The sequence below is a fragment of the Oncorhynchus tshawytscha genome, linkage group LG14, assembly GCF_018296145.1.
Source record: "Oncorhynchus tshawytscha isolate Ot180627B linkage group LG14, Otsh_v2.0, whole genome shotgun sequence".
Classification (NCBI taxonomy): Eukaryota; Metazoa; Chordata; class Actinopteri; order Salmoniformes; family Salmonidae; genus Oncorhynchus; species Oncorhynchus tshawytscha.
In genome coordinates, this window is record NC_056442.1 from 28,400,619 (window position 1) to 28,422,984 (window position 22,366).

General features: G+C 48.4%; 1 protein-coding gene across 2 annotated transcripts in view; it reads right to left on the minus strand.

Annotated features, from left to right (window-relative positions):
- Positions 1–863: 863 nt before the first annotated feature.
- Positions 864–22,366, minus strand: part of sorl1 (sortilin-related receptor, L(DLR class) A repeats containing) — a 76,259-nt gene continuing 54,756 nt past the window's right edge. Inside the window, exons 18-48 of one of the 2 annotated variants that reach the window (XM_024444864.2) lie at positions 22,065–22,196; positions 19,903–19,994; positions 19,403–19,649; positions 18,750–18,888; positions 18,338–18,511; positions 17,341–17,454; positions 16,916–17,038; positions 16,647–16,766; positions 16,422–16,547; positions 16,090–16,200; positions 15,683–15,814; positions 15,267–15,398; positions 15,010–15,144; positions 12,245–12,397; positions 11,769–11,939; positions 11,291–11,419; positions 10,760–10,886; positions 9,911–10,080; positions 9,421–9,533; positions 8,994–9,095; positions 8,795–8,861; positions 8,365–8,447; positions 8,183–8,273; positions 7,839–8,029; positions 7,215–7,334; positions 6,816–6,980; positions 6,186–6,360; positions 5,712–5,818; positions 5,395–5,587; positions 4,864–5,076; positions 864–4,165 (exon numbers count right to left, since the gene is read on the minus strand). In XM_024444864.2, the coding sequence (XP_024300632.1) occupies positions 4,098–4,165; positions 4,864–5,076; positions 5,395–5,587; positions 5,712–5,818; positions 6,186–6,360; positions 6,816–6,980; positions 7,215–7,334; positions 7,839–8,029; positions 8,183–8,273; positions 8,365–8,447; positions 8,795–8,861; positions 8,994–9,095; positions 9,421–9,533; positions 9,911–10,080; positions 10,760–10,886; positions 11,291–11,419; positions 11,769–11,939; positions 12,245–12,397; positions 15,010–15,144; positions 15,267–15,398; positions 15,683–15,814; positions 16,090–16,200; positions 16,422–16,547; positions 16,647–16,766; positions 16,916–17,038; positions 17,341–17,454; positions 18,338–18,511; positions 18,750–18,888; positions 19,403–19,649; positions 19,903–19,994; positions 22,065–22,196 (4,215 nt within the window). In that variant the 3' untranslated portion in view covers positions 864–4,097. Of the gene's footprint in view, positions 4,166–4,863; positions 5,077–5,394; positions 5,588–5,711; positions 5,819–6,185; positions 6,361–6,815; positions 6,981–7,214; positions 7,335–7,838; positions 8,030–8,182; positions 8,274–8,364; positions 8,448–8,794; positions 8,862–8,993; positions 9,096–9,420; positions 9,534–9,910; positions 10,081–10,759; positions 10,887–11,290; positions 11,420–11,768; positions 11,943–12,244; positions 12,398–15,009; positions 15,145–15,266; positions 15,399–15,682; positions 15,815–16,089; positions 16,201–16,421; positions 16,548–16,646; positions 16,767–16,915; positions 17,039–17,340; positions 17,455–18,337; positions 18,512–18,749; positions 18,889–19,402; positions 19,650–19,902; positions 19,995–22,064; positions 22,197–22,366 lie in introns of both variants that reach the window. The other variant, XM_024444863.2, reaches the window with a different exon arrangement.

Below are 22,366 nucleotides of genomic sequence, written 5' to 3' on the forward strand. Positions count from 1 at the left end.
CGCTATTTAAGTACACAATTACACCCCCCAAATAAAATAAATATGTACACTTGATTAAGGTAGCACTTCAAAACTTTGATTAAAAACACAAAAGATATTACTCTCTTTTGCGGTTATTGTGTTGTTCTGTTTTTTCATTTCATGGATGTCTAATTCCATTGATTACTGTACTTTGTACCTTCAAAGCACCTAGCCTGACAGTCTACTCTTCTGAGAAGCACACCTGCCTCTTTACTTAATCATAGAGCTGTCTGGGGAATTGTGCAGCCTGCATTAAAGCTGGAATGACCTCACTGTTTGTTTCTAGCCCTCTGTCTCTTTCTCAGAAGTTCCCCTGAGAACGTGGACAATGCCCTTCACTCAACAGTCATAAAAGCCTTATGAGCGTCAGTGGAGCTGTGGTCGTTCTGCATGACTGGAGGAACGAGGGAGAATGAAAAGACCAGGAGATGAGACGCGAGTCAAAAAACCACAGTGAGAGAGGCCTGATTAAGGACTGACCCCAGTTCATCTCCAGGACGTCCGTACTCTAGAACCTCTACACACACACACATACACTACACCGCACTGTCTACATGCACTCCTTCCTGTTTCACGCTGCCAAATACTGAAGGACTTTCTCATAGCATTGTGGTTAACCAAGGCTGAGTTCGTCGTTGCTTTGTTAAGGGTCTTTGAGGAGACTCGATAGAGGATTTGTTTATTTCTATCAAAAGCATTTGGAATTTGGAAGGACATTGACTAAAGACAGTAAATTAAACAAAAATCATTAAATCATTTTAGAAAGCAGAAATCTTCAGTGTTGTTTTTGTCTATCCATTCATCCATCCCCTCTGTGAAAAACGAGGAAAATGAGGCTTCGGCACATTTCCAGTAAGTTTATTTCAGTAGAAGTGGTTTTTAAAACACTTCACACTGTACCTCAAACATCTCACGTCCTTGAGACCCCCATAAGCAAGATCAACATATTCAAATATGGCGGTGTCCAATATCATTATATTCTGTGCAAAAACATTAAGCATACTATTTTACAGAAAGAAAGAAGAAAAGTACATTTTGGAAGGTTGGGGGTTGGAACGGTCACAACAATCAAGAATTATATTTTGTACAATTGTCAAAACTTGGGACTACATGAGATAAACTCCATCAGGTGGCTGTAGATATGTGCCTTGTTTAAAACAGCCAATGCAGACAGGAGTAGTGACCTGTATAGAACAACAACAAACAACTTCTACTGCTCTCTCTTCAGTACAGATCATTCTCTTTAGCAATTGTGTAAGGGTACTGAGTGTGGGTGTGTGTGTGTGTGTGTGTGTGTGTGCACTCGTGTCGTCAGAAATACAGTACATACATACAAACTCAATGTGTTCTAATAAGGCGTATGTGGCAAATCAAAGTCCACAGAAAATAAACAGTCCCATCAGTAACTTTACAGCACTATTTAAGGCCTGGAAAACAGAAAAGGGGGAGATAAAATCACAAGTACCTTAAGGAAAGAATGTCAAAACAATGTATTGAAAGCAGCCCTGCAGTGGCCGGGGGCCGGAGAGTGCGATGGGGGAGGCTGCTGTGACGTCACCCCCAGAGTGGGATGGGGACGTGGTCCTGGAACCTGGGGGTGCGATGCCTGCCCTGAACCAGTCTACAGTCAGACACTATCAAAACTCATTATCAGGTCTCTCATTCCAAGAGTATAGGGGTGAACCATTCAAAGTAGAGTTCTTGGCTATACAAAGTGAGAGGACTGCGAGTGTATCCATTTCACATGAGAGGTGGGAGGGAGAGGGGGGGAACCACATTGCCTCGTAGCCATAAAATCACAGATATAAAATACATTCATGAACAAAACCCCAAAACAGGTCAATGAATAAAAGCATACCTCACATCAATTGAAATGGCTCTTTAGCATAGAGGAAAATACACGTTTCAGTTCATGACTACACAATAGGATGAGATGGGGAAGAGTAAAAACAAAAACATTTCTTGGCGCATCAAACTGACGTGAAGCGTTTTGCTAAACAGGGAGAGAGAGCCGGACACACAGTCCACTTCACTGTGACCTAAACATCATATTGTTATCCCAGCAAGCAAAAGTGGTTTCAATGACATCGTTATGATGTCTATTATTAAATTATGATCAGGTTGTAGATTAGACGTGTCCTTTTTTTAAAACAAAAAAACAAACAGCAACCACAAAATGCAATAGTCTGGTTATCTGACCAGATAACAACCAAAATATGACGTCTTTCCCCATGACATCTTGCTCTCGTCATGAAAAATATATCTTGCTGTAACAGAGACCAGTTCCTTGTCATCTGGTTTTATATTTTCAACCAGAAAACCAGTTTACAACAACATTACGTCATGCTCCAAATGCTGTCTCTAAGGTTACGATAGTACCTCAGTGAGGGTTCTGGCGAAAGACTCAGATGATGGTACCACGTCAGTGTCAGACCAGACAAAGACCCAGTTCCCTGAGAACATCAGAGACAAAGGTTCCAAACACTACAAACTAACGGCAGCAGATTGGGCATAATAATATTTGAATAACAAGAATATTTACATCGTGGTGGTCCTGAAAACAACTCAAATCAAACTGTTTTCCTATTGATGCAGCATTGGGAGTAGAGAAACACAACAGAATGATCGAGCTGACTTTTTGGAGTTAATAAATGTGAACAACTCCTCTGTGTTATTGTTACTGCTGAGTAGACTACAGCAACTCCTCTGTGATATTGTTACTGCTGAGTAGACTACAGCAACTCCTCTGTGTTATTGTTACTGCTGAGTAGACTACAGCAACTCCTGTGTGTTATTGTTACTGCTGAGTAGACTACAGCAACTCCTGTGTGTTATTGTTACTGCTGAGTAGACTACAGCAACTCCTGTGTGTTATTGTTACTGCTGAGTAGACTACAGCAACTCCTGTGTGTTATTGTTACTGCTGAGTAGACTACAGCAACTCCTGTGTGTTATTGTTACTGCTGAGTAGACTACAGCAACTCCTCTGTGTTATTGTTACTGCTGAGTAGACTACAGCAACTCCTGTGTGTTATTGTTACTGCTGAGTAGACTACAGCAACTCCTGTGTGTTATTGTTACTGCTGAGTAGACTACAGCAACTCCTGTGTGTTATTGTTACTGCTGAGTAGACTACAGCAACTCCTCTGTGTTATTGTTACTGCTGAGTAGACTACAGCAACTCCTGTGCTGGTGGTAGGAGGAACATGGATCTATATGACACTGCCTGGTGCCATCGATTTCATCTAATCGCTACTCATTGGTTGGTTACGCGGACGCCGAATGCTGTGTTCAGGCCAACGGACAGTTTCAAATCAAATATCGACAACAGATTAAAGTGATCTCATTCGAACAGACAGCAACATATTCAGATCGATTTCAGTATGGACACTAACCAACATACCATGGGCAAATAGTATACTCTTTAAAGTGACATAAATCCTGAATAAATACCATAAAGACTGTTAATTTATGCTGTGTCAAGAGCTTGTTTTCCTCACTCCCTTCAAGAAGCTTTTATTGGTAACTTTTGAACAATATTTTTTTTTACATACAGTATATTGATTATGTGTATATTTTCTTTCCTTAAGTGTGTTTTTTCTGCAATGGATATTCCAGTTGCTAGGTACTTATTTTGGCTTCAAGCAATGAACTGCTCTTTATGGAGTTACGTTTGTAGTTGGGTCTATTCTCCCAGAGCGACTAACACACGACTCGACTCGCCTGACAGACTCCTAATCCTTCACAGTTAGCATCAGTTCCCGACCAATAAAGTCCTTTGACCGATATATATATTATGTATAAAAAAATAAGTTATTGCGCATCCCAAAAAAGTGCATCGTTTTTTTCTTTTAAAAAATATCTCTCGTTGCGTTTCACTTTTTCTTCCTTTGATCCGGAATCGTATTAAGACTGTTTTCTCTGAGGGGGTTGGTTGACGAAAGTGTTGGCGCACCTTCTTTCTTGACCTCTGACCTTTTGTCGTACCACGTGGGCACGAGCGCGTAGGTGACGGGTTGGGACAGGCAGGGCAGAGTGTATAGTAGAGGGATAGAGGATGAGGAGGGGTGGTCCTGCTACGCAATCACCATGGGAACGTCATCTGAGAAGCCGCTGATCATGGGGGTGTCTTCGTCATCGTCACCTTTAAGGAGGACGGGTAAACAAGAGAACAAGGGAGGAGGGAAGAATGACATGATAGTTGCATTCAGAACGGCTCATGCTAAAATGTGGTTTATGATCCTGGTCATACCCATGAGAAATGAGTGGGACCAGGAGTTTCTCCGGACGATGGGACCTGACAAGGACAAACTACGGTCCCTAGCAGCACAGCCTTTAATTGGGGACTAGAGTGTTCCTGGTCAGGTCACACCATCAGGAGAAACTCCGGGCCCTACAAGTGATTTTTATTTTTTTACCTTTATTAAACTAGGCAAGTCAGTTAAGAAGAAATTCTTATTTTCAATGACGGCCTAGGAACAGTGGGTTAACTGCCTGTTCAGGGGCAGAATGACAGATTTGTACCTTGTCAGCTCGGGGATTTGAACTTGCAACCTTTCGGTTACTAGTCCAACACTCTAACCACTAGGCTACCCTGCCACCCCAAAAGCCATGCCAATCAGATGGACGCAGAGCGGGATACCCGATGGGTGTTAGTTCACAAATAAAGACAACGTGGTTCAAGTCCAACACAGTGTAGACTGATAACATTAAGGCTCCTTAGCAGCCATCACACGCAGGCAAAGTCAACGGTAACATCAAGCGTCAACACCAAACAAGGGAGCGACGCAATTACGGACGTATGTGGCTACTTCGATATAGAACTTAACCAAGGAGTCTTACCCAGCTCGTCCCCCGAGGAGAAGATGGCCGAGCCCAGGCGGGAGTTGTAGTGGCTGTTGGAGAAGGCGGTGAAGTTGTTCTGCAGACGGCGGTGCCTCAGGTACAGGACCACCAGGACCCCACACAGCCCCAGCAGCAGCAGGAACAGCACCGGCACCACCACTACCGCCATGTCCCCTGACTGAGCCGAGCTCCGCACCGCGTCACTGGGACCTGCAGGGAGGTGGGGGGAGGAGTTACACCTGGTGAGTGACATTCACTGACTGACGTTGTTGACATTGCATATACAGCACATGAAGGAGCCATTATGAGAGATTCTTTATATACTTTTATCTCACAAAGTTGATTGATGAAGTAAGATGAACATGGAAAACAATCATATCCATCATATCAGTATCCTACCTCGTATACCTCTGTTGTATGAATGTCACCACACCTTGTTACTGAAACCGACGTTGAGGATTTATGGATGTTGGTAGTAAATCTGTCCCGTAACTTCCCATCCTCCCCAGTGTCCCCTCCCCGCCTCACCTTGTCCCAGCTGGTCGTAGAGCAGCAGGGCGGGCTCGCCACACAGCTGTCCATTGAGCAGGCAGCGGGCCTGGACGGAGAAGGTGTAGTTGTGGCCCGCCAGCAGGCTGCTGATCCGGAAGAAGGTCTCTGTGGTGTTACCCAGGAGCACGGTGGAGTTGGACAGGCTGTCGTACACGTGCACCTCGTAGCCCTGCGGAGAGACACCGAGCACAGATGTGCAGACAGACAGACATTGATGGTGAATATCAGAGGAACTAAAAGACAATGGGGTAGATCTGTCATCACAGGGAGAGACAGCTGTGTGTGTCCCTCACCCTGCTCTCATTGAAGCTCCTCTCCTTCACGGCCAAACTCTTCCAGAAGAGGAACACATGGTCTTTCTCCGTCAGGATCTTCAGAGCCTCTGGAGCAGGCAGGGGCACTATGTCCACACAGAGTAGAAGGAAAACGTTTTAACAACATATATTCATACAACTTTGTTGATGTAAGAACACTAGGTTTTGAATGTGGTCTCCCAGAGCTGTTGGTGCTCTAGCTTGAACTCCTTTAATATTCAAGAAACCTTGACTAGTCACCAGCCACTATATAACACACTGTGGGCGCGTTCCAGGTCGTCTATCTATATTGCAGTCGGGCTGCACATGCCAGAAGATCGCTACATAACATTAACATGACCCCTGAGATGTTTTAGCTCTTTCCCGGGGGATTGTGGGGAAAAAGAAACAACTGATCGTCGGCTGCAATAAAGATGACCTGGAACGCGCCCGTCTCCGGGACATAAGCCGTACTTGTGTTGAGCGTGTAGCTGGCCTCCTTGCTCATGTTGCGCAGGCGGACGGAGACGCTGTAGTGTCCGCCGGGCTCCAGGCCCTTGAGGCAGTACTCCACCGTGTTGTTCTGGGTGGTCAGCTTGTAGCTGCTCTCGGTCTTACGCACCACGTCCTTCAGGTGCACCGCGTACGTCTGCACGGGACGGACACATTCAAATCAAACTTTATTGAAAGTGCATTTAACAATCTCAACAGAGTTTACAGTAATATAATACAACACAAGAACAATGAATGACAGACGTGTTGGCATCCAAAATGGCAACTGACTGACCAGAGCCAGAGCCCTCAAGTTGAGGGAGTGTGCATTTTATCGATGGCAATTTGAATGCACAAAAATTCCATGACCAGATCCTGAGGCCCAATGTGAGGGCCATTTTTTAAGGTATCTGTGACCAACAGATGCATATCTGTATTCCCAGTCATGTTTCAAACAATGTATCCTTACACTGAAAGAAGTCAATGGACAGGGAGAGACTGCAAATCCTTACTTTGGGTCTGTTTTGAAGTTTAAGCTTCAACTTACTTAAAAAAAAGTTACCCATCACATTAACTGTATCTGAAAGAGCTGACGCTTGAGGTTGGCCGTACCAGAGGGGCGCTGGGGGAGTCGTAGGGAGGCTGCCACTTCAACGTAGCCTGGGTTTTCTCAACTCGCACCTTGTGCAGGTTACGAGGAGGAAGCCGCTCGTTGGGAATCATCTTAACCACCGCATACTCCGAGGGAGGGCCCAGGTAGGGAGAGATGGCCCGCACCTGTCACACACACGTGAACAAGCACACACACATTGAGATATTGTTCTTCAGAAACCAAAATGTACACATTGATTAACTGTGAGCGGATGTTCTGCAGTCGATCATTTTACAGTTCAGTACAGTCAGGACCAAAATGGAATCAGTGGCGACAACGAAATAATCGTGTTTGTCGGATTCTGTATCTGAGGTATTGAGAGAGGAATCAGGGCGAAGAGGAATAGGGGGTGAACTCACGAGGAACAGGTACTGCTCATCACTGTCCACAGTGACGGTCCGGCTACTAGCGCTGGTGTTCACACTGTGAGGGCTGCGGTACAGGTCCAAGAAGGAGGTGGCAAAGAAGATGCCATACACCTGTACAGACAGACAACAACCACACAGTACATCACTGGCTGCACAGGGAGCCAGAATACTCCAGCAGGGTGCTTCACAGTAGCGGTGGACGAGGACAGTTCCCCCCCTTACTATGGAAAGAGCTTTGAGCATCTAGAAAATACATCCAATCAGTTATGTAATTCCTTATTATATTTTGATTGTGGGGACAAGCTTTATTGCTCTTGTGTAATGGAACCAATGAAACAGTGCAAACCCCGCCCATCGGGCACTCGAGGCAGGCTTAATCAAATGCTTTAAGCATTTGAAATTATACTACAGATACTACTTAAACCCAGGGTCATGTTCATTAGGCACCAAATAGAAGAAAACAGACTAGAGTAGGGACAACCCAAACTTGTCCAAGAAGAAGCGCTCATTTTCGTTTTCGGGTCAAAAAACGTTGTATGATGTTTTCCGTTGCGTGACCAAATGAACATGTCCCATGTCTGTAATACAATAACTGTCATGCTGTACCCGTGTTACCTGTGCAGGGGATCCGGTTACAGTCCAGCTGCAGTCCACAGAGCTCTGGTTGAGGGCCCGGGCCTTGAGGAGGGGAGGCTCCGGCTGAGTGCCTGTGGTCTGCTGGCGGGACAGGGCTGTGGGGCTGTCTCCTACACTGGTCTGGGCCCACACAGCCACCTCGTAGATGGTACCCGTGGTCAGGTTGGCAGCTGCAAGTGTACAGGTAGATACAGACAGAGTTGGATTAGGATATTGAAAACACTTAAGTGTGTGTTTGTGATGCATAACACGAAGTCATGTTTGAAAAACACTTGTTTTGTTGTCTGAAAATGTGCGGACACTCGTGGCAGACAGGGGCCTACCTTTCAGTACGCTGCCTCGCACAGTGTAGTTCCTGCTCTCCTTCACGTGAGCATCAAACACCCAGGACAGCACCACCACATACTGCCTCACCTGCACACACCCATGGAACAATGGTAGAATTATAGGGCAAGTTAGAATACATAGACAAGCACTAAGTCACTCAGAGACGCCACCAACTGACCTCATATTGGGAGTTAAAGCTGAAAGACAGGCTCATGGAGTCTTCTGTGATGCTGTCGGTGATAACTGAGGGAGGTGGTAGAGCTGAGAGAGAGGGAGAGACAATAAGCATCAGCTCCAATACATAAGGCACCTACACAGTGGTGGCCAGCAGAGGGCGATAGAACACTGTACATCTCCACAACGCAACCAGTGGAGGAAGAGCACTGAAGGATGACAGCTCGAGACCCGTATGTATAAGTAATGTGCCATCCTCCGGTGACCCAAACTAAAAGGAAATAGCGTGTGATTACAGATACATTCTTCTAACTTGCGACCCACATCTCACATACTTTAACAAACCCTGGATTAGTGAATTGGTCAAATTTATCAAACTATCACATTGCCAAATTATATATTGTTAGGGCAATGATCATGAGAGATTGTCATACCTTTCATGGGCATGATGGATTTAACCTCAGTCCAGTTCCCCATACCTCGACCCGTCACTGCTGCCACCTGAAAACACACAGGTTTACAACTCATCAGACAGGCTCACAACTCAACAATTCTAAGAGCTCATGTTACCTTGTTCTAATGCTAAGGACCCAAATGTCAATATGAAGCTGCTCTGAAAGACAGGTCTCTTACTCTAAACTTGTACAGAGTGCTGGGCTGTAGGTTTTTGACCTCCACACTGTTGCCGGTGCTTCGCTGAGAGAACCACTCCACGCCTTTTTCACTGTACTCCACCTGACACACACACACACACACACATACACAGTCAGAGGAACACAACAGGAAAGACAGGGTTGAAACTCTTTTCATGTTCAAAGTCGTTCATATTTTTCTGGTGAACATCTACTTTGTTATCCAGCAAAGACAACGGTTGTTATCCAGCAAAGACAACGGTTGTTATCCAGCAAAGACAACGGTTGTTATCCAGCAAAGACAACGGTTGTGCGTATGTTTCTATCTCTTCTTATAGCCCTACTGCTCAGGACATGACACTAACGGAGAGGCGGTTAATAGGTTTACCAGAGGAAACGACATCGAGTGTCTGGGCAGGCTAACTCACAATGTACTCCCGGATCAGGCCGTGGGCTTTGTCCGGAGCGCTCCACGAGGCCTCCACCATGCCGTCCTCTCCGTGGTCACACGACAGCTGCAGGTTTCTGGGGGGGTCGGGCACTGCAACAAACATTACATAACAGTACTGTCGATCCACCATAATATTCCATTCGAAAACACTGTTGTGAATCCTCTGCTGTGAATGGACACAGTGAAATGATCGTGTGTCTCTCTCCCTCTCCCTTTCACTCCCCCTCATCGCTCCCCTTCCCCTCTACCCTCTCCATTTTAAGAACAGTGATCAGCAATAGCCAATGAGAGATCGCCACGAGCAATGTCGTTCAACTCAAAAATGGATTGAGCAGGCATTTCAACTCTGTACTGCAAGTCTGACTAGCCACAGACAAACCCCTGCAGGAGAGACGGTGGTTTAACGAGAGGCTCGGCGATCTTAGGATTTGGAAAGTCGTGTAGTCTACACACGAGACAGTACTCACATCCCTCGGGCGTTCTCAGGGTCAACACATCGTTGGTCTTGTGCTGCTTGCTGAGACACTGGGTCAGAACCTTCACCTGGTACGTGGTGTCTGGCTTCAGCACCGACAGGGTGTAGCTGCTCTTGTTGCTGTGTGTGTCCATAGAGGTCCACTGCTGTGTGCCCACCAGCCTAGCACACAGAGACAGACATACAAACACAGTCAGACACACACAGTCAGACACATACAGTCAGACACATACACGCATACGCGGTTGCTAGGGGCCCCCAAGCCCTAAAAACTCAAACTTTTTATTTTTGGGGGTCTCAACTTACTATTGAGAGTAAGAATATTAGAATACACCAGGTGTAATTTGAATTGGTTGTGCGTCATTCGGCAGTTTCTCTCATTATGTCACAGACAGTCACTCAATTAGCCAAGTCAGCTGACAATTTTCAGATTGGTAGTTAGCTAGCTATCTAAACTTGTAGTAATCATGGCTGAATATTGAGCGGGCACGCAGGACATGTGACCAGGGCCCTCCAGGGGGCCATGGAAAAATGAGTAGAATTGCAATGTGTTATAAAATTGTTATACAATTTATACAATTACAGAAAACTTGCTTTAAAACTGCAAAATGTTTCTATGCCCCATGGCAAAATGTGTAGAATTACAGGAAATGAACTAAAAACTTAAATTCTTCTCTACGCTGTCAAGAGAGGAGCCACTAAAAATGTTTGCCGCAAGGTTGGGGGGAGGGATGTTGCTTAGGGCCCCCAAAAGGCTAGAGCTGGCCCCGGAGACACACACACTCACTCACTCACTCACTCACGACACTCTCACACAGACAGACAGAACACACAGACTGACCTGAAGTAGATGAGGAAGTAGCAAGAGGTCAGGGGCAGGTTCTTAGGTCTGGACCAGGTGAGGGTGATGGCGCCAGAGAAGTCTGCCGTCCACCGCAGGTTCTGGATCTTGTAGACCAGAGAGTCCGCTACAGACAGGTCAGAAACCCAGCCCCAGTACAAACGTTAGAGAGGAGAGATACTACGCCATCACCCTCACCTGGATGACTGAAGACTCTGCTTATGTACATTGATTGGGGCTGAGACATGAGTTTCATTAAAAGTAGACTCAGCAATATGACATCGTAATAGACAGCAGGGCCACTTCCTGAGTACAGAAATAAACAATAACATTAGAATTGGCCAGGACTGTCTCTATTAGCTCGGTGTGGGTCTGTTTCAAGAGCCAATAGGGGCAGTCTTTCTTGGGCAGAGTTTTAATTCTGTTGTTGTTAACGTCTGTAAAGCAGGAAGTTGCCCACAACGTGTGATGGTTGGACATTCCCTAGTCTCCCTTTTAAGTGCGGAAGAAGCCTGGCTACTGAAGACTCACTGGTGCAGTTGTCCTCGTCGCTGTGGTCGGAGCAGTCCATGAAGCCGTCACATTTCTCACCGTCCAGCACGCAGGCCTCCCCGTCAGCGCAGCGCGTGCCGTTCGCACACGTCAGAGGCCCTCGCGTGGCTACCAGACAGAGAGAGCGAGAGAAAGAAGACAGGGGGAGGAAGGGAAGAGAGAAAAGGAGTGTGAGAACCACATCCCCTTTCAAGGTTTTACTTGGCAACGCAGAGTGAAACGTCAACACTCCAGTGTCTTAGTCTGTGTGTTTTTTTGTGGTACTGACTCAAGATGGAACTGTGTTTTGTGCATTTTATGAATGAACACCGTTACTGGGTTGGCTATGTGTATCAGACGCACCTTTTTGGCCAGTTTGAAAGTTTCCACTCAAATCTGTGTACTGACTGGCTGGCTGATTTAGACCCGTGGCCCCTTGAGGAGCATAGGTCCTTCACACTCTGTGTGTAACACTTACGACAGTGGGCTTCGTCCGAACCGTCCAGGCAGTGTTGGTGGCCGTCGCAGCGCTGCCAGTCAGAGATGCAGGTGGGGGGCTTCCGGCAGAGGAACTGGCCCCTGCTGCAGTGGCCAGGGGGCAGGGGAGGGGCTTGGGTGAGCCACGGAGCCTGTGTCACCGTGCCGTTGGCTGCTGCCATGGAAACAGAACATAACCACACGTCTGAAACTGTCTCACAGAAGAGAGCGTCTGAGCGAGCAAAAAAAGCGCTCCTCTGTCTTACCGTACCCTGCCTAATGTTGAGATTCCACCATCAGTATTTTCCAATCGCTGCAGATGAATGAAAGGAGACAAGTAGCTCCAAAGTGTTTTCTGGCCAAGTCATATGGTCAGGAATAACCACCTGGCCCTACCTACATACAGCTATAAAACTAGTCCTGAGCTGTGTAGCCAAGGTGACAAGCCCTTTGGTGTAGATGGAGACGGTGGCTCACCTGTGGGACAGCCCAGTTCATCACTGCCATCGGGACAGTCAGCGTAGCCGTCACACACCCAGGAGTTGACTATACAGGCTCCCGAGCCACAGTGGAAGCGGTTAGGGGCGCAGGACGACGGGCCAGGGGCAGGGGTGTGGGGCGTGACTCCTCCTAAGAAAATAGAGAGGAAGAGGTGTAGATACACATAGCACTTCAAATGGTTTGGTAATAGAGATATGGCAGGAGTGACAGAGTAAGAGAGAGAGAAAATGAGAGAGAGAGTCAGAGAGAGACAGTCAGAGAGAGAGCGAGAGAGGCAGCGAGAGGCAGAGCGAGAGAGGCAGCGAGAGGCAGAGCGAGAGAGGCAGCGAGAGAGACAGCGAGAGAGAGCGAGGGAGGCAGCGAGAGGCAGAGCGAGAGAGGCAGCGAGAGGACAGCGAGAGAGAGCGAGGGAGGCAGCGAGAGGCAGAGCGAGAGAGGCAGCGAGAGGCAGAGCGAGGGAGGCAGCGAGAGGCAGAGCGAGAGAGGCAGCGAGAGGCAGAGCGAGAGAGGAGAGCAGAGCGAGAGGCAGCGAGAGGCAGAGCGAGAGAGGCAGCGAGAGGCAGAGGAGAGGCAGCGAGAGGCAGAGAGAGAGAGGCAGAGAGGCAGAGAGAGGGAGCAGAGAGGGAGGCAAAGACAGAGCGAGAGAGGCAGAGAGGCAGAGAGAGAGACAGCGAGAGAGGCAAAGAGCAGAGCGAGAGAGGCAGCGAGAGGCAGAGCGAGCAGAGGCAAAGAGCAGAGCGAGAGAGGCAGAGAGGCAGCGAGAGAGGCAGCGAGAGGCAGAGCGAGGAGGCAGAGAGAGAGGCAGAGCGAGAGAGGCAGCGAGAGGCAGAGCGAGAGAGGCAGAGAGGCAGAGAGAGAGGCAGCGAGAGGCAGAGCGAGAGAGGCAGAGCAGAGCGAGAGAGCAGAGGCAGAGCGAGGAGGCAGCGAGAGGCAGCGAGAGAGGAGCGAGAGGCAGACGAGACACAGAGCAGAGCGAGACAGACGGACACAGAGCGAGCGAGAGGCAGAGCGGACACAGAGAGACAGCGAGACAGAGCGGACACAGAGGCAGAGCGGAGACAGCGGAGGCACAGAGCAGAGGAGACAGCGGAGAGGGAGTCAGAGAGAGGCAAAGACAGAGCGAGAGAGGCAGAGACAGCGAGAGAGACAGCGAGAGAGGCAAAGAGAGAGAGAGACAGAGCGGAGGCAGAGCGAGAGAGGCAAAGAGAGAGCGAGAGAGGCAGAGACAGCGAGAGAGACAGCGAGAGAGGCAGAGAGAGAGAGGCAGGGAGAGAGGCAGAGAGAGAGAGGCAGGGAGAGGCAGAGACAAAGAGAGCGAGTGAGACGGACACAGAGCGAGCGAGACAGACGGACACAGAGCGAGCGAGACAGACGGACACAGAGCGAGCGAGACAGACGGACACAGAGCGAGGGAGACAGACGGACACAGAGCGAGGGAGACAGACGGACACAGAGCGAGGGAGACAGACGGACACAGAGCGAGGGAGACAGACGGACACAGAGCGAGGGAGACAGACGGACACAGAGCGAGCGAGACAGACGGACACAGAGCGAGCGAGACAGACGGACACAGAGCGAGCGAGACAGACGGACACAGAGCGAGGAGACAGACGGACACAGAGCGAGCGAGACAGACGGACACAGAGCGAGGAGACAGACGGACACAGAGCGAGGACAGACGGACACAGAGCGAGGGAGACAGACGGACACAGAGCGAGCGAGACAGACGGACACAGAGCGAGCGAGACAGACGGACGGACACAGAGCGAGCGAGACAGACGGACGGACACAGAGCGAGCGAGACAGACGGACGGACACAGAGCGAGACAGACGGACACAGAGCGAGGAGACAGACGGACACAGAGCGAGGAGACAGACGGACACAGAGCGAGGGAGACAGACGGACACAGAGCGAGGGAGACAGACGGACACAGAGCGAGGAGACAGACGGACACAGAGCGAGGGAGACAGACGGACACAGAGCGAGGAGACAGACGGACACAGAGCGAGGGAGACAGACGGACACAGAGCGAGGGAGACAGACGGACACAGAGCGAGGGAGACAGACGGACACAGAGCGAGGGAGACAGACGGACACAGAGCGAGGAGACAGACGGACACAGAGCGAGGAGACAGACGGACACAGAGCGAGGGAGACAGACGGACACAGAGCGAGGGAGACAGACGGACACAGAGCGAGCGAGACAGACGGACACAGAGCGAGCGAGACAGACGGACGGACACAGAGCGAGCGAGACAGACGGACACAGAGCGAGCGAGACAGACGGACACAGAGCGAGCGAGACAGACGGACACACAGAGCGAGCGAGAGACAGACGGACACAGAGCGAGCGAGACAGACGGACACAGAGCGAGCGAGACAGACGGACGGACACAGAGCGAGGAGACAGACGGACACAGAGCGAGCAAGACAGACGGACACAGAGCGAGCGAGACAGACGGGACACAGAGCGAGCGAGACAGACGGACACAGAGCGAGCGAGACAGACGGACGGACACAGAGCGAGCGAGACAGACGGACACAGAGCGAGCGAGACAGACGGACGGACACAGAGCGAGCGAGACAGACGGACGGACACAGAGCGAGCGAGACAGACGGACAGAGCGAGCGAGACAGACGGACACAGAGCGAGCGAGACAGACGGACACAGAGTGAGCAAGACAGACGGACACAGAGAGAATGAGATGGACACAGAGAGACAGAGAGAGAGAGGGTATACCAGAGCACTGAGCCTCGTCAGACCAGTCTCCACAGTCATTCTCTCCGTCACACTTCCACCAGGAGGGCACACAGCGCCCGTTACTACACTCGTATTGGAAGTCCTGCGTGCAGCCTGGCCCCTCAGTGGGGGAGCCTGAAACATACACACACTCAGGAATAATCTCATTTCTAGATACAAACACTTCATTTATAAAGCGCTGCAGTGAACACAACTGATGCATGTGACACGCAAACACACACAACGTGTGTACTCACCACAGTTGGCCTCGTCAGAGTAGTCCCCGCAGTCGTTCATGCCGTCACACTTCCACCCCAGGCTCACACACAACCCGTTGGCACACTGGAAGTTGTAGGCGTCACACGTCTTCTCAAACTCCGGGTGAGTGGCTAGAGGGAGAGATGTTTCAATGCCTTTCTAGGGCCGGCAGATTCATTTCGTTTTTCCTGACCTGGCCAAAACATGTTCCTGGTTCACGGAGAAAACGGAGTGAAACCAAATAAGGAATGCTTGTTCCTTTTCCGTTGCACGTTTTTAAATGTTTCCCTCTGGATTTTTTCCTTTTGAACATGACCCAGGTTCGGTCACATGCACAGGAAAATATATATGTATTTAGTGACTGTAGATATCAGCAACGTTGTAGTGTTTTCTGTGATAGCGGAGTAGGACTCACAGCAGCCGGCGTAGGCCACGTCCTCATCGGATCCGTCCTCGCAGTGTTTGGTGCCGTCACACACCAGAGACTGGAACAGGCACTGGGCTCGGTTCTGACACACAAAATCCATGTAGCGCGTACACAGGGGATCTTCAAGGAGGACACACACACACACACACACACACAGTACTACTATATTACAATGGGATATACGTCGGAGATATTCTCAACAAATGTTTTATTTTAACTCTTTTCTACGACAATAGCCCTCAAATGTTTCCGTTTTTCGAAAGACCAAAGTGCATCTGGGGTAGCAGGCGAAAAACAACACTGACGGTACGCATACACAACGTCTGCAGCATAGAAATAGATTCTATTTCTATAGTTTGCAGGGGTTCTAGTTCGACTTTCGGTTGGTCACTCACCACAGTGTTGCTCGTCGGCGCCCCCTGGGCAGTCCTGTACTCCGTTGCAGTGGGCGCTGGCAGGCAGACAGGTGCCGTTGGAACACAGGAAGCCATTACAGCGATCCCCCACTGTCAACAACAACACAGCATGTGTTAGTGCCAAGCCCTCCTATCAAAGGCTGGGCATAGAAATCTGGGTAACACTTTGCTTGAACTGTCCTTCATAAAGGCTACCGAACACTGTCATAGCATTGTCATAACAATGACATAACATCATGGGTGTTGTTGTCAAGCAGAGAGAGGGCTGTGTCTGTGCGTGTGTGAGTTTGTGTGTGTGTGTGTCCCCTCACCGCAATGTGCTTGCTCCTCGTCAGAGCTGTCCTGACAGTCGTCATCACCGTCACACACCCAGCGCTTAGGGATACAGTGGCCCGTAAGACACTGGAAACTACTGGCCTCACAGGTGTGGTGACCCACTGAGACCGGGAGGGAGGGAGGGAGGGAGGGAGAGAGTAAGAGAGAGACTTGTGCAACATTCCACAGCGGATAATTTTTGAACATGTTCCTGGTCTCACCTGTACAGTTGGCTTCGTCTGACCAGTCCCTGCAGTCATTGTCTCCGTCACATCGCCAGGCCTCGCGGATACACACGCCCCGCGCACACGAGAACTCCCCTGATCCACACTGGTGACTCTCTGGGATACACACACACAGTCGGTCAGTAATCAGAGGAAGAATCACATAGGCTATATACAATCTCAAAAGTCATACAGGCTAGAGCTCACACGACTGAATGGATGGATACAAAAAACATACACACACACACACACTCTCGTCCTCGTACCACAGTGTTCCTCATCACTGTTGTCCCCACAGTCGTCCTCGTGGTCACACTTGAAGGCCAGCGGGATGCAGGAGCCGGACGCCACACAGCGATACTGGATGGACGGGTCACAGGAGGTGGTGGCTGGAGGGGGAGGGACAGGGGGCAGAGGGACAGACAGAATGACAGGGTGTTGACACTGAGGTCAGAGAAAGAACCGCAGCAGAGACAAACTCTAGTCCGGCTCTATTGAACATTATCTGTTGGATCCATTTTATTCACTATGTACACAAACAAGAATTCAGCACCCAATCATTTTTTTACAACAATAATAATAAACAGAATAATCTGAGTGAGTTGTCCATTGTCTAGCTGTGTGTCTGAAATGGTCTGGCCCAAAGTAGTGCACTATATAGGAAATAGGGTGCCATTTTGGCTTCACTCACGGCACTCCTGCTCGTCGCTCATGTCGCCACAGTCGTTGTCGCTGTCGCACTTCCAGATGCTGCTGATACACTTGCCGTTGGAGCAGCGGTACTGGTTGGACAGGCACGTGTGTTCTGGGGGAGTTGAATTTCATTCCGTTTTGGATTGCAAATAAAACGCACATCATCAAGAAGTGTATCTGAATCCTGAAGGACAGCAACTAAAAGTGTCAATGAAAACACATCTCCAAAGTGGTCCTTGCAGAACAACCACCAGTCACACAGCCAGTCAGGAAGAGAGGGGGAGGAGGGCAGTGGTTCTCTGCATTCAATCCCGGTTCCTGGCGACGGGCCCACCGCAGGCTCTGCAGGCTTTTGGTCCAGCCCAGTACTAACACACCTGATTACAACTCATCGCTTGGCGATTAGTTGAATTAGGTGACACAGGTGTTAGTGCTAGGTGGGAACAAAAGCCTGCACCATTGTGGATCTGTAGTAGTGTGATAGGGTCGCCTGAAGGACTATGTCGAGAACCTCAATACTTTATCATGCATTTGTCATTTTACCCCTATATACATGCACATATTACCTCCATTACCTCGACTAACCCCTACCTCTGCACATTGACTTGGTATCGGTACCCCTTGTATATAGCCTCGTTATTGTTATTTTAATTGGGTTACTATTTTTTCTTTAGTTTAGCTACAACATTTTTCTTACCTACTTTTTTCAAACTGCATTGTAGGTTAATCGCATGGCATGAATTAGTTAAGTGCTCGTAAAGAAGCATTTCACAGTAAGGTCTACTACACCTGTTGTTTTCGGCGCATGTGACAAATAAAATGTGATTTGATCAATAGTATTTTGTGCCCACAGAGACCATTGTGTGTGTGTGTGTGTGTGTGTGTGTGTGTGTGTGTGTGTGTGTGTGTGTGTGTGTGTGTGTGTGTGTGTGCTTGTTTGTCTGTCAGAGAGCCGGTGTGCACGTATGTTAGTGTGTGTGTGTGCCAGGCCTCACCTGTCTTGACGCAGGTGTTGTTGTGGAGCTGGTAGCCGGTGGGACACTGGCACTGGAGCTGTCCGTCGGGTCGGGTGGTGGTGGGCGTGCCGTCGGGGCATACACAGGTGTGGCGGTGCCCGGGCTGGGGCAGACACAGTAGGCTGCAGGGTTGGTCTGCACAGGCATTATGGCCTGGAAGAGTGGAGACACACACGGGTTTGTCATGAGCAGACAGGTACACTTAGATCCAATCATGCCATTCATCTAACTCTGCTGAAGTAGTGTGGCTGTCCAAACAAAGCTTCCAGTATTGTCCCTTCCAGAGCAGCATTCTGATAATATCTATTTAATGCTGACAATTGAAGTTCTTGGAAGGTGTACTTACAATGGGCATTGATTCTTAAATATGATTTCGCTGCTTGTCTCTCACCTCTGGTCTTGCCTTTGTAGAAGATTTTGAGGTCCATGACCCCGGTCAGTCTACCCACTATGAGTTCATTGTCCTGGGAGCCTGCTTTGGGAGCCTTGAAGATGCCCCTCCTTGACCAGTCATCCCAGTACAGGTCATTCTGAAAACACACCAGTAACTGTGAGATTATGAAAACAAACCTGGATATCTTTTACAGTGGGACTGTGCTACAGTGTGTGCCACTTATCCCCAGTGTTGCACACTCAACACTGGGGATATGACATCATCATACAGTTTGCCAACGTTTTGCTTCCAGCCATCAATAACATTCTTATTTGCCAAGACTGCCTCTATTGGCTAATTCCAATGTGGACATGCCTCAAGGGAGGGGAGGGGGCACATTTGGAAAAAGTCAATAGGGACAGTTCTGGGCAGATTTTAAATCTGTTGTTGTTGACATCTGCAAGAAGGAAGTTGACAGGCTGTGTACGACGATGTCTACTGAGTCTACATCGAAAGACGATAAGACAAATGAACTAAGCTTGTAAAGGCATTTATAAGTGATATTCTTCAAGAATCAACGGGTTTACATTCATTTAAATAATCAAAAAGGGCTAGAAATATCACAGTGGGTCTGAATAGTCCATAAGCACACATCGACCGTTCCAAAGTACCTTGAAAACAGCAATGGCATAGGGGTGAGGCAGGCCCTGCATGACCACGCTGCGCTGCCCGCCGGCGAAGTCGGCCCGCTCGATGCGGTCGCCGTAGGCCTCGGTCCAGTACAGCCATTGGTCGTCTGCCGTGATGCCGTTGGGCCAGCGGACGCCCTCGGACACGATGCGAGACACGTTGGAGCCGTCCATGTAGCCACGGTACACGCCGGCTGCACGGTCGCCCCAATCTGTCCAGAACATCAGGCTGGTAGGAGAGACGCATCACAGATTAAGGAAGTATATCAGACAGATATTAGCATTGATGTTATTTACGGTAAAGGGGCAATCTGCAGTTCAAACAAAAACAAAGCAATACAGTCCAAGATGTATGTAGCGATCACAGATTGACCCTTTACCAATCGGTCACGAGGGAGACATTTTTTGTGTAAAAAAAGCTTTCTAATTGTATTTGATTGAAAAATGTATGGTAGTTATTCAAGGTTATTAGACTGTGTTACCTCTCTCCTGGCATGAGGACCAGAGCTCTGGGATGCTCCAGCACTGAGGAGTTGAGCAGAGTGTGACGTAGGTCCCCATCAGGGTTAGACACCTACACAACACATACATAAGGAGTGGGTCCCCATCAGGGTTAGACACCTACACAACAACACATGGAGTGGGTCACCATCAGGGTTAGACACGTACACAACAACACAAGGAGTGGGTCACCATCAGGGTTAGACACCCACCACACAACACAACACATGGAGGGGGTCACCATCAGGGTTAGACACCTACACAACACATACACATGGAGGGGGTCACCATCAGGGTTAGACACCTACACAACACATACACAAGGAGTGGGTCACCATCAGGGTTAGACACCTACACAACACATACACAAGGGGTGGGTCACCATCAGGGTTAGACACCTACACAACAACACATGGAGTGGGTCAACATCAGGGTTAAACACCTACACAACACAACACATGGAGTGGGTCACCATCAAGGTTAAACACCTACACAACACAACACAAGGAGTGGGTCAACATCAGGGTTAAACACCTACACAACACAACACATGGAGTGGGTCACCATCAGGGTTAAACACCTACACAACACAACACAAGGAGTGGGTCAACATCAGGGTTAGACACCTACACAACACAACACAAGGAGTGGGTCATCATCAGGGTTAAAACACCTACACAACACAACACAAGGAGTGGGTCAACATCAGGGTTAAAACACCTACACAACACAACACAAGGAGTGGGTCAACATCATCACACACTGTATTGCCTGACACTATTTATCAGGTGAGGAAATACATCTAAATCAAACAAGGCTTCAATGAGATGGAGAAAAAATATTAAATATTTAAGCAATAAGGCCCGAGGGGGTGTGTTATTTGACCAATATATCCAGGCTGTACCCCATCCGGCCGTGATTGGGAGTCCCATAGGGTGGCGCACAATTGGCCCAGCGTCGTCCGGGTTTGGCCAATTTTGTAAATATGATTTTTTTCTTAACTGACTTGCCTAGTTAAATAAATAAATATAATAAATATATATATATATATACACACACCACGGCCGAAGGCTGTTCTTAAGCACAACGCAACGCGGAGTGCCTGGACACAGCCCTTAGCCATGGTATATTGGCCATATACCACAAACTCCTGAGGTGCCTTATTGCTATTATTATAAACTGGTTAACAACATAATTAAATGTTTTGTCATACTCATGGTTTTCGGTCTGATACACCACAGTGTTTAGCCAATCAGCATTCAGGGCTCGAACCGCCCAGTTTAAATATATATATAATCTAAATAAATATATATACATATATATATATATATTTATAAATAAATAAACACATTTATAAATAAATAAACTAATAAAAACACACACTGAACAAAAATATAATCGCAACATGTGAAGTGTTGGTCCCATTGTTCATGATCTGAAATAAAAGATCCCAGAAATGTTCCATATGCACAAAAAGCTTATTTCTCTAAAATGTTGTGCACATTTTTTTTTATACATCCCTGTTAGTGAAACATTTCTCCTTTGCCAAGATACTCCATCCACCTGACAGGTGTGGCATATCAAGAAGCTGATTAAACAGCATGATCATTACACAGGTGCACTCTAAAATGTGCAGTTTTGTCACAATGCCACAGATGTCTCAAGAATTTGGCAGTAGAGAATTTGGCAGTACTTCCAACCGGCATGACAACCGCAGACCACATGTGACTACGCCAGCCCAGGACCTCCACATCTGGCTTCTTCAGCTGCAGGATCCTCTGAGACCAGCCACCCAGACAGCTGAGGATACTGAGGAGTATTTCTGTCTGTAATAAAGCACTTTTATGGGGAACAACTCATTCTGATTGGCTGGGCCTGGCTCCCCAGTTGGTGGGCCTGGCTCCCAAGTGGGTGGACCTGGCTCCCAAGTGGGTGGACCTATGCCCTCCCAGGCCCACCCATGGCTGCTGCCCTGCCCAGTCATGTGAAATCCATAGATTAGGGCCTAATGAACGTATTCAACTGACTGATTTCCTTATATGTACTGTAACTTAGTAAAATCACTGAAAATGTTGCATGTTGTGTTTATATTTTTGCCCAGTATATATAAAATATTGGACAAATCCCTGTTCCTCATGTATACCTCAATCCGCTGCGCTCCGGCGTCCACCCAGTAGAGAAGCCTGCTGATGGGGTCAAAGGTGAGGGCCTCCACATTCTGCAGGTCCTTCCTAACGATCACTTCCTGTCCCGTACTGCCATTTAGACAAAGCCTCTGGAGGGGGAGAACAGGGAGGGATGTGGTCACTGAAGTGTGTGTATATGGTTTTCACTAATCACAATTCACTATGTACTTTTGGTCACTGAAGTGTGTGTAGGATAGATTCTGTGTCCGAAATAGCATTTAATTCCCTATATAGTACACAAGTAATGTACTATATAGGG